Here is an 11,188-nt window from a genome sequence, read left to right as displayed (position 1 = left end):
TTTTCAGGTTTCTTGCATGAAAAATGCATGCACCTTTAACTATTAAAGGTTTTTCATAATCAGATTTCATTTTACTATTCCAGTTTAATCTTAGACTACTGTCTTCCACATACTTTATCCAACAGAATTATTCACTAGCCACTATCCAAGTCTTGTAATTCCAACCTTCATATTTCTTCTCTTGATTCAATTGTCAAGAATATTCCTCCTGGGGCGGCCAGGTAGCACAGCGAGTAAGAGCACCGGCTCCAGTGTTGAGAAGACCTGGAGATCGAATCCCGGGCTCAGACACTTAGCACCCACCCAGAAACACCTGGCTGTGTAACCTTGAGCAAGTTACTTAACCCCAATTGCTTAGGGGCGGCCAGGTGGCTCAGCAAGTAAGAGCACCGGCTCCAGTGTCGGGATGACCTGGATCAAATCCAGGCTCAGATACTTGGCACCACACCCAGAAATAACTGGCCGTGTAACCTTGAGCAAGTTACTTAACCCTGATTGCTTAAAGAAAAAAAAAGAATATTCCTCCTACTTCTCTTTTAGTTTAATTCTTAACTGTCCTACAACCCAACCAAAATGATGTCACTTCTAGAAAGTCTTCACTTATGCCTTTGTCCAGCAAAGACATTTTCCTTTTCAGATCTGACATAGCCCTTTACTTGTATCTAATATGCTACTTGTTTTTTATTTGCATTATTGCTGACTATATATATAAACCTATCATAACTCATAGAGTAATAGCTTGATAAAGGCAGGGCATCTTTTGTAAACTATCTCACCACACATTTAGCAGAGTGTTCTTCTAACTAACTTTTTAAATGTCTATGTCTCTAAGGCCAGACTTTTTATATTCATCTCTTTTTTGTTTGCTTGACTTTGGATATATTGAAATGTGTGTAAATTGTTGATCTCTTCACTTTTAAAAGTATCTTAATCATCAAAGACTAGCAGCATAGCAGATGGCAAAAATGAATGTCAAAACTGTGGTTGCTTCTTTTTCATCTCTCCCCTCTCCCTGAACTGCTTAATTCAATAAACTACTTCCCCCTCCAACTTCTTTTGATCAACTACTATATGAAAATACATTATCCAAATGAATTAATACTTAGGTAATTACTTTGTAATTACTTAGTAATTACTTTGAGGAATCTCTGAAGTACATAAATGTGTATTATCAAATATAAATTGGTTAAAATGATTATATACTATCAGTGATGTAGATCTAAAAAGGAACCTTAGAGATGATTTAGACAACTCTCTCATTTTACAAATGGGAATACTGAGTCCTTGACCCTTCCTTAGTTTCACAGAGTTTATATATAAAAGTTAGGATTTGACCCCAGGTCATTTGATGTGAAATCTGGTGCTTTTCCCAACGCATTATGTAATCTCTTTTATGGGTAAAAATAAAAATCATTTATGTTTTTATAAGAAAGCCATTTTATATTTGTCTGATGTTACTTCAACCTGGAGGAACTGTGATACCAGTTATTTTAAGTAGCATGTGTATGTACATATATATGTGTGTATGTATGTATGCATGTATTTGTAAATAAAGTTTTACATACTGTTTGAAGCCAGATGAATTTTTTTTCTTTAAACCTTACCTAAATTTTAGCCACTTTTGTCCTAAGAAAGATATTCTTTGTGTTTAAACAAGATTATATTTTATAGGTACTCTTAAAAACAATGATAATTGTTCCACACTTGGAGGATATGAAAATGAAGGATAGGATGTTTCAATAGACTGTATGTTGTAAGGACTTCAGTGAACAAAAATCATTCATGACTGTTAACAAAAAGTCTTCATAGAATTTCAACCAAATATTATATGATATTGAATTTAAATTAGTACCATTTCAGTTAAGAGAAAACACATATGTCACATTATCACAATGCACATCTCTCAAGTATAACTATGCTGAGGGAAGTCAATGTGCTGATTTCTCTAGCATCATTAGTCTTGATCCCAAAGACCCTTCCAGCTTTTCTTCTTTCACACTAGATGCTGGTGGGAAGAGTAAAGACATCCAAATCCCAATATTTTGAAGAAATGTGTATTTAACAACTGAATACATGCTAAAAGAAATAATTTACAGCAGCAGTTTCATTTACATTTTGTCTCCAGTTCTCTAGTTCCCATCTGAAATGCAGTGATAAATACAGAGATGGAACATTTTACTACCTGGCAAAGAACATGCTTAGTGAATGGGCACACATCTTCTGCCCTTAAATAGCACATAAACCACCTTATCACCTGAATGGTGAAACTGGGCATTTTAGAAGTATGTTGAACATATTGAAATGGAGTACCTATAGATAGCAGTACTTTACAGTGTACCCTCTTTCCTATTCAAAAGTATTTACATCTCTTTTGGCTAATGTGTAGGTAGCAAAAACTGAACTATTTAACACATATCATTGAAATCCACTAAATAATACATAAAATGATCATTAAATGTGCGTTCACATGCATTTTACTTTTTTTTTTACACTTTGACTTCAATCAGGTCATGAAGGTGTAACTTTGCTCTGCAGTGATGCACATTATCTCTACCTTTATGGTTTTATTATGTTTCTTTTGAACTTCATAGTTTCTATGAGCTTTTAAAGCAAATCTCATTTCCAATGATCCATGAATATGCAAATGGAAGGCTATTGAAAGAAAATTTAATTTTTTTTTGCATATGAAGACTGCCTTCTCTCAATACTTTGGCAGAAGATTTTGACTATAAAATGAATTATTTGCCAGTATATGTAGAAAACCTAGAACTAATGAGTCAAGCCAGCCAATATTTTATCAAAGTGTAGCCTTTCTTCTGAATAGTAGCATAATGAAATCAAAATGCACTCCAAAATTGGAGGGCATCCCTGGAGTTATCACACAATCTTTAGTCCTTCACATCCTCTATTTTGAAGACTAATAAGACATTGGATACTTCTGTTATAGCAAAGACATTCTTTTCAACTTCAAGATGTCCAAATTTAGATTGAAATTCAATACTACCTTTTTAGTACATTTGAGATATTTTATGAAAAAATGCTAGAATGGTCTTTTTTTCTGAAGCCCTCTTTGTTCTTTTGTTTGTAATTCATATAAGATTTTATATAAAGAAATATATCTTGATTGTGAAATGGCATACCAACATCATGTTAATCAACAAAGATTTCCAATTGAATTCAAACTATTTTTTAGCTTTTTTGAAACACATGCCACCAAACTGATTATTCAAAGTATTCCTGAAGACTGAAACCTTGGCTTCAACCTGTGAAATATTTCAGCTCATGGGGACTTTTAAAATTCACTGTACTCTGAAGTGAGAAATCAGTGACAAGTTAATTAGAATCCCAAAACTACTATAGTTACAACTCTGATGTCACTTCATTAATTAGCAAATTTTTTCTCCTTCTTAAAAATTGTAAAAGGCCTTGGGATAGGCCCCCAGAAAAGGCAATGCTATACAAAAATAGTTTTCTATTGCTGATGGTTTGATGACTCCTAAGCACAACAATTCCCAGTGAATAATGGTAAGACAATGTGGCAAACAAACTCTTGACTCTGGATGCCCTTTTACAAAGCTATTTTAGGAAATTACTGTTTTCATGTTTCAAAAAAGGTGATATCTCCAACTCTGTTATGTGCAAAAGTAAGTTCTGTTGAATTTAGAGGCATGCTCATTAAAGAGGAACTATTGTCCCCAAGAGATGTGAATTATGGGTAGTTGGGCATTGCTGGTATTATGGGTCTCGAATGAGTTAGGCACCATCACTTCATAACCTTGTTTGAGAATGTAAGATCTTGGAACGTAATTGTCACCTTTTCATAGCTCTCCCATTTGACTCCCATTGAAACTAAGAGACAAATCTTTGATGTATGCGAATTATTTTGTGTGGATTTTCTACTTTTATAGACAGAATGACAAGAACACTTTTTCTGTTCAATTAACTGGAGATAGTGGTTAACATTTTTAGGTAACGTGCTCATTTGCTCTTCACTGATCTGTAATAAACTATTATGATACATTTTTACCAAATTCCTTGCTGTTTCTATTGGAGGGTGGCAGTCAGGAAATTACACAGTTTACGTTTATTAAAGGTAACATTTAGGGAGGGGTGGGAGTGAAAGGTTTCTGTTCTTTTCCTTTCTACAGAGAACTAAGGCATACTTTGTACTTGGGTTTTAGGGATTAACTATTTAAGCTATATTCCGTATAAAATATATGGGCTGTCTCTGTGACTTGGCTGAAAAAATTTCCAAATGAGAAAAAAAGCAGCACACAACTGGAATTTTCAAACAATAATTAGAAAGTACAATATTTGTAAGACAAAGATCTATTCTAGTTTAGAAAAGAGCTAAATTTTACTGCATATTTGTCATGGTACATTTAAATTATAGTTTTAATAAAATACATCTTTAGATCAAAGCTGAAAGAAGACATCAGTAGTAGATCAGTGTATTCCACTTTCTTGCTGGATGATGGGTGGTTTATGCTTTTCATATTTCCACAGACCATTTCATTCGATATCATTTTACTCTTCCAGTATGTATAAACAAGACTGTTGGTAGATAAAAATTAACCTTCTGTCCAACCAATTTTGGAATATTAATCAGCTTTGTAAATCCATGCAGGTTTTTTTTAAATGCTTAGTTCAATAAAAATGGCATTGCTGATGTCAGTTTTCCTTCTTTAAAGGACAGTATGGCAAATGACATTTTTAAGTCTCAGGCAAAGAAAGCAAAACCTGTACAATGGAATCTTTGTAGGAAACATTGTCAGCTAAATTGAATATCTATGTTCATCTTTGAATCTCCATTATATGTTGGTATTAGGAAAGGAGTCTGTTAGGAAAGTTAGTCATGGACTTAATTTATACTTGGTGGAAATCAGTTGGACTTCCCACTATTGTAAACATCCACATAATGCCATGATAAAGTTCATGTATATTGCATTTTTTCCAGTTATCTGTCTAAACAAGTTTCTACTTAAGTGAGGTTGCCAGAGGTAATGCAGTTCAAACACTCCTGGGTGCCCTCTCAAATTCGTGGGTCCTCCTATTTCTACCTTTCTTATTTTCTTGTAGGTGTTTCCATTTATTACTATTTGCCTGAGAATTGCCCGGTCTCTGTCTACGTTGTTTTCGGTCCCTTTTCCAAACTTGTTCACAGAACTCATCCATTGTATTGAGGTTGGGATGGTTGATGAGTTGCATGAAGTCTCTATACCAGACCTTCTGATTAGGAGTCATGCTATTTGAAATATCCTTGGTCTTAGAACTATCACCATCATCGTCTTTATGAAGAAGCTCTTCTAAGTGATCTGTGTCAATGACTTCTAAGGTCACTTTAAGAAGGGTTTGCATGAAGCCATGTTCCACTGCATGACAGAGATAAATGCCCGAATCTTTCCTCTGTAGACTACGTAACAAAAGGCCTTGTTCAGTTTTGATGATACGGTCATCCACTCTGATCTGATGTGTGAGAGAAAAGAAAAAGGAGGCATTTAAAATCTCATCTATAGCATTTCAAATTCTATTTTTTGAAAAAGCATACCATGGTAGCAGAAATTTGGTTTATATTTAGGGAAAAATGTATAACCATTATAATTTATATCTCAATGGAAAAGGTATACAGCAATATTTAGCACTTCTATAGAATAAAATAAGGAAATTATCATTCAATAGAAATGGAGATTTTTATTCAATATGAGGCCCAGCTGCATTTTATAAAATTATTGTTATTAGATATTTATAATTACTTATATAAAAGTTTAATGTTTTTTGTCAAATAATACTTCTTACAGTCAAAATAATAGATAAAGGAATCAAAAATTTTGTTTTCCTAAAACAGAATGTTTTTCATATGGTAAATTATTAAATGCTTTTTGATTGATTAATTGATGACTGAAAATAGGCTATACATGATTATTCTGAAATTTTTCAAAAAGGTAAAAGGAAAAAGATAGATAGATTCCCCATTATTGGAAATGAAGGGAAATTATTAAGGAAGACTTTAGTAGTAAAAGTTGTGTTGGAGAATAAAATCTTTTATATTCTTGTACCTCTTCTTTCCGTTCCTCATTTTGCCTCTGGAATTGCCAGTATACTAGAGCACGTTGAGACTTGGGGCTGCACTCCAAAAATGTGCTACTGTTTTCTACTCCATAGATGATTTTTTCTTCAAACCCGTGGCCATTGTAGTTGTCTGTCAGTTGATAAAAAGAAAAACGAAATGAAATGGGAGGAAAGTAAAAAAAAATGATCCTCAATTTCCAAATGCATTTACTTCTTCAGAAAATCACTTTTTATTGTCAAGCTTGTATGATATTCCAAACTGATTGAGAATGGCAGGAATGTAAAGCACATAGTAGCAAAGACTTGAAAATTTAGCTTCCTATTCATGAGGACAAAATCAGTTTTGTTTGGGTTATATGAAGCACATAGAAAGGTAGTCTACTAGAAAGTAACATTTCATCATCACAATGCTGTGTAGAATAAAACTATCTAAATATACCAAAAGAAATAAATGTGTCGGGGTGGCTAGGTGGTGCAGTGAATAGAGCACTGGCTCTGGAGTCAGGAGGACCTGAGTTCAAATACGGCCTCAGACACTTAACCCTAGCCCTGTGACCTTGGGCAAGTCACTTAACCCCAATTGCTCTGCCTTCCCCTCTCCAAAGAAGCAAAGCAAAAACAAAGAAACAAAACAAAACAAAAAAGAAAGAAATGTGTAAAATTACTTTCAATGTAGTACATTATGATATGGAGAATTGAGTGACCGGAAGGGATTTAATCTATTTCTGTTGCATCTTTCTTTACTAAACAAGAGGTGGTCTGGGGCTGCCAGGAAGTTTATAATATATAACAATTTCCCTTAAATACTTCATAGGTTTGTTGGGAGGCCAAACAAGGGATACTTCAGAAGAGAGGTACTGTTATTATATGACTCAGATCTCCATTGGAACTAGTTAGCAATAGTCCATCTTTTATTATACTGAGGAATTGGTGAATTGGAAAAAAAAGACAAAAAAACAGATACCCAAATAATACATAATAAAAGTAGAGGAAGAGGAAAACCAGTTTCCTAAGAAAGGTTCTGTTATTTTACCCTTGAAATAATCTCCTTCAGTGTGGTAAATGAAACACATTGGAGATCAACAGTATCACATGGGGAGATGCTTAGTAAAACTCATTTGGAAAAAGGCTCTTTTTATAATCTTGCACAATTCTGTTTCCATTAGGATACTCAATAAAATCTGCACCTGGTTAATTTAACTGAAAAACAGTAAAAATATTTTTACATGCAAGACAAGCTGACTTTGTAGAATATGAAAGAAATATTTACCATCTCCCCTGCAGGCAAGCTCTTAATAATAAAATAATATTTTCTTGTCTAATTTTGGCAATGTTAATCTCTCATCATTACCTGTTGTGGTTCTTATCAGATTTAAACTTCTCGTGCCAAGTTTAAAGCTTCCCTAAAAAGATCACCTTCGTTATCCTTCATCTTTTACTTTACTTTTCAACATATTTCATAGAGTACTCACATTTATATAGTGCCCTAAGTTTCACAAAGCACTTTCTTCACAACATCTTTGAGAGGAAGTTACCAAGTATTACTACTCCTATTTTTCCACAGGCAGAAACTAACATTCTAAAAATTTGAGTGAGTTATTTAGGGTTACAAAGCAGGTAAAAACCTGAGCTGAGATTCAAACCCAGATCTCTTGAATTCCAAGTCTAACATTCTATGTACCAGGTCAAATTACCTACAGTCTCAAATAAACCTATGCTCCTAATTTGTTTTTTCTCCCTGACCCCAACTTCTATGCTTTTTTTAAAAAAAATCTGTCTCTTCAAAATGTGAAGTTCCTTGAATAAGTATTTATCTGACCCATTTTTCACATTACAAATCTAACATATGAGAAAAAAGTAAGACCTATGAAACATTACTATAAACATATTGCTTAAAAACTATATATGTTACACCATCTTTCAACATTTCTATTCCCAGAATAGCTGCTCTTCCCAACTTCATCATCTTAAATGCTGCTGGTATTTCTTTATCCAGTAGGTATACAGTGTGGAGTCTAAATGCAGTGGTTCTGCTGTCATTCTCAATGTGACTATTTTGGTAGAACGCTAAAACATCTGGGCAGGGAGTTCTATTTAAAAATGCTCTTAGGATTCTCTAGTTCAAAAGATGTTACCCCAGCCTTTCTATCAATGCCTCCACAAGGACCCTAAGAGCTCAATGGATCTGATATATTGAATACCTGTTGGGGAGTTAGAAGAGTTTCCTGGATGTGATTTATCCCTAAGTGTTGTTCAGGAGATTTCCCTGGATTAAAGCACTAAGGTGGGGCCAGAACCAGAAAGAGAAATGAGCCCTTTGGGCTAGGTCCCCAGGGAGTTCTTGGACAGTTATCATAAGACCAAAATGATTCCTTGTGTGAGATAATACCATTCCTAATCTTCCCTCCAGTTCTTCCTTGAAATTTTGCAAATAAGTTTTCACTGTAACCCAGTGTTGGTCATGGCTGCCAAGCTCATTTGCCTGCAAGGACATAAGAGTGTTTGCTGGCTAAAGCAGCTTCTGACCTCCTAATTTTCTTGCATTGGTAACCATTTTGCATTTGTTAAACTTCTCTAAAAAACTACTTCCCATTTCTGCAATGATAACAGGTCAGTTTAGATCATCTGTCTTATCATTCAACCATCAATAAATATATATTAAGTGCCTGCTATGTACCAGGTACTGTACTAAGTGCTGGGGATACAAAAAGAGGAAAAAGAGAGTCCCTGCCTTCAAGGAGCTTACAATCTAGTGGAAACAAATATGTATAAACAAGCTATACATAGGATAAAAAGGAAAGAATTAACAGGGGGAAGGCATAAGAATAAAGAACAGTTGGGGAAGGCTTCCAGTAAAAGAAGAGTTTTTATTTGGGACCAAAAAGAAACCAGAGAAGCCAGTAGTTGGAGCAGAGGAAGGAGTGCTCCAGGAGTGGGGGGACGGTGCCTGGAGCCTAGAGGAGGAGTGACACGCTTATCTTAATCTTTCCTTTGATTTGGCAGATTTTGATTATTTCTCTAGCCAGTCAGTAATCTATACAAAGTGAGCTGCATGTTAAGTCATAATCAGTTTCATTGCGTTGTTGCATTATTTGGTGCACAGTATTTTAAGCTCCTTCATTTCCTGATCCCTCACCATATTTTCCAATAGCTTCTAACAGTGTCATTTGTCCCAGTTCCCGACTTTAGGCCAAAGTTAGCAAGATTACAGTAAATGTTGACTTGCTCAGAGCCGCGTCAGGCTGTTTATACGTTTTTCCTACTACGTAATCTTCTGCAGAAGTTAGGGTAAAGGTTGTAATAGTCATGATCTTCAGTTTGCTTGTGTTCATTATGAGCATTCTACACTAAAAGAAGCAAGCGTTCCACAGGATGAGGTCTCGTTTCTTTTGAGTTCATGACGAAACCGACAATAACAACTTTCTTGTTTGCCCTTCTAACAGAACCTGTAAGCTAGCCTTCTACTTAGTACAAATTCTTTTAAGTCTTCTGGCTAATTCAGTTAGTCAAAAAGCATGTAGTAAGTTCTTACTATAGGATAGGCATTTTGCTAAATGCTCTGGATACAAAGAAAGGAAAAAAATAGCCTCAGCCCACAAGGAATTTGTATTCAAATGGAGGAAATGTAAAGAACTGTGTACATACAAAAAACAGCCAGAGTAGATGGAAGGCATTCCAAAAAGGGAAGATATTCTAATTTCCTTTATAGCAACTTTATTATTTTGAAGGTGGTTTGGTTCCTCAGTAAATGTATTTTTTCCTTGATTGCTGGACAATGATCTCACATTGAATGCCAACAACTAAATTAACATTTGTAGATGGTCTGAACACTTTGTGATTCTTAGCACTCCTTTTGCCTTTCTTAGCATGTTTTCCACCATCACTGCAGAAGGGTAGCAGCAGACTTGGAAGAGCCAGAAAAGCTATCTGCTAGTTTAGGCTGCATTAGTCAGAAGCTACATGAGCCTCAGTGTCTGGAAATGGTGAGATACAGCACCCCTTACTATCACACAGTACAATTAATGAGCTGTGATTTTTTTGATCTAGGCAACTCCCATATGAGGAAAAGCTTTACCAATTTGTTAGTTCAGTTATTTTCAATTGTATCCGATTCTTTGTGACCCCATTTAGGGTTTTCTCAGCAAAGATACTGGAGTGGTTTGCCATTTCCTTCTCTAGCACATTATACAAATGGGGAAACTGAGGCAAGCAGGATTAAGTGATTTGCCCAGGGTCACACAGCTAATATGGAGGTCAGCATCTTCACTCAATGATTAGATACCTGGATGACTAAGAATTTAAGTGACTTGCCCAGGGTAACAGAGCTAGTATGTATTTTGAGTCCATGTAATATCCCTGTGATGTTACTGTTTTGCCACATATGCCACCTTAGAAATAAATGACCTGATATGCAATAGATTTTCAGCAAATATCCACTAAGCACATTTTCTTGAGAGTTTCAAACAAGATCGGTTGGTTAACTCTTACTTAGGTTATATCTATACAGTTCCAAAATAATGCCCTGATAAGTGAGTGTCTATGTGTGTGGGGATAGTAACTAGCCAAATGATTGAGTCATGGTAGATAACTAGTGATCTCTCATTCTACATAATCTCAGAAATACTTCCTAGGTATACAGCATGGAATTGATGATAGAAAGGATCTTGAGCTATTATTTAAATCTATTTTCCTGTCTCTAGGAAAGAGTAGCATTAAACCATCTCCTGGCCACTGGGCAGTTGCCCAATTTGTAAAGATTTCTAAGGAAGGAAATTCCACAACCCCTCTCAGTCATCCATTGAGAAATACATTTCACACTCAGAAGAAATTGGTTTTGGATGCAAACTTTTATGATGAAAATTATACCAATAGACAAGAGGGTGTAGTTTTAAAATTGGCATAATGATTCCTCATGGGTTCTGCAATCAGAATAGTTACAGCAAAATGTTTGAGAGCAAGAAAACATTAGGTTTCTCTTTAAATAACTACAGTATGTTTGGAGAACACAATGTTGCAATATGTTGCAGCTGTTAATGAAAAGAAATAATGTTTTTGAGGAAGCAATCTTCAATTAATCATTTCCTCTTGTAGTAGAATAATTTATGGAAATGAAATGAGG

General features: G+C 35.0%; 1 protein-coding gene across 17 annotated transcripts in view; it reads right to left on the bottom strand.

Annotated features, from left to right (window-relative positions):
* Window positions 1–2,040: 2,040 nt before the first annotated feature.
* Window positions 2,041–11,188, bottom strand: part of LOC138175870 (semaphorin-3A) — a 666,319-nt gene continuing 657,171 nt past the window's right edge. For all 17 annotated transcript variants that reach the window (XM_069106486.1, XM_069106490.1, XM_069106487.1 and 14 more), the window contains 2 exons: window positions 6,057–6,199; window positions 2,041–5,466 (listed from right to left, as the gene is read on the bottom strand). In XM_069106486.1, coding sequence (XP_068962587.1) covers window positions 5,011–5,466; window positions 6,057–6,199 — 599 coding nt within the window. In that variant the 3' untranslated portion in view covers window positions 2,041–5,010. The remainder of the gene's footprint in view (window positions 5,467–6,056; window positions 6,200–11,188) is intronic.

The sequence above is a fragment of the Petaurus breviceps genome, unplaced genomic scaffold, assembly GCF_028583685.1.
Source record: "Petaurus breviceps papuanus isolate PSGF00001 unplaced genomic scaffold, PetGlider_PUasm1.0 79, whole genome shotgun sequence".
In the NCBI taxonomy this organism is placed as follows: Eukaryota; Metazoa; Chordata; class Mammalia; order Diprotodontia; family Petauridae; genus Petaurus; species Petaurus breviceps.
This window is presented reverse-complemented; position numbering and strand designations above follow the sequence as displayed.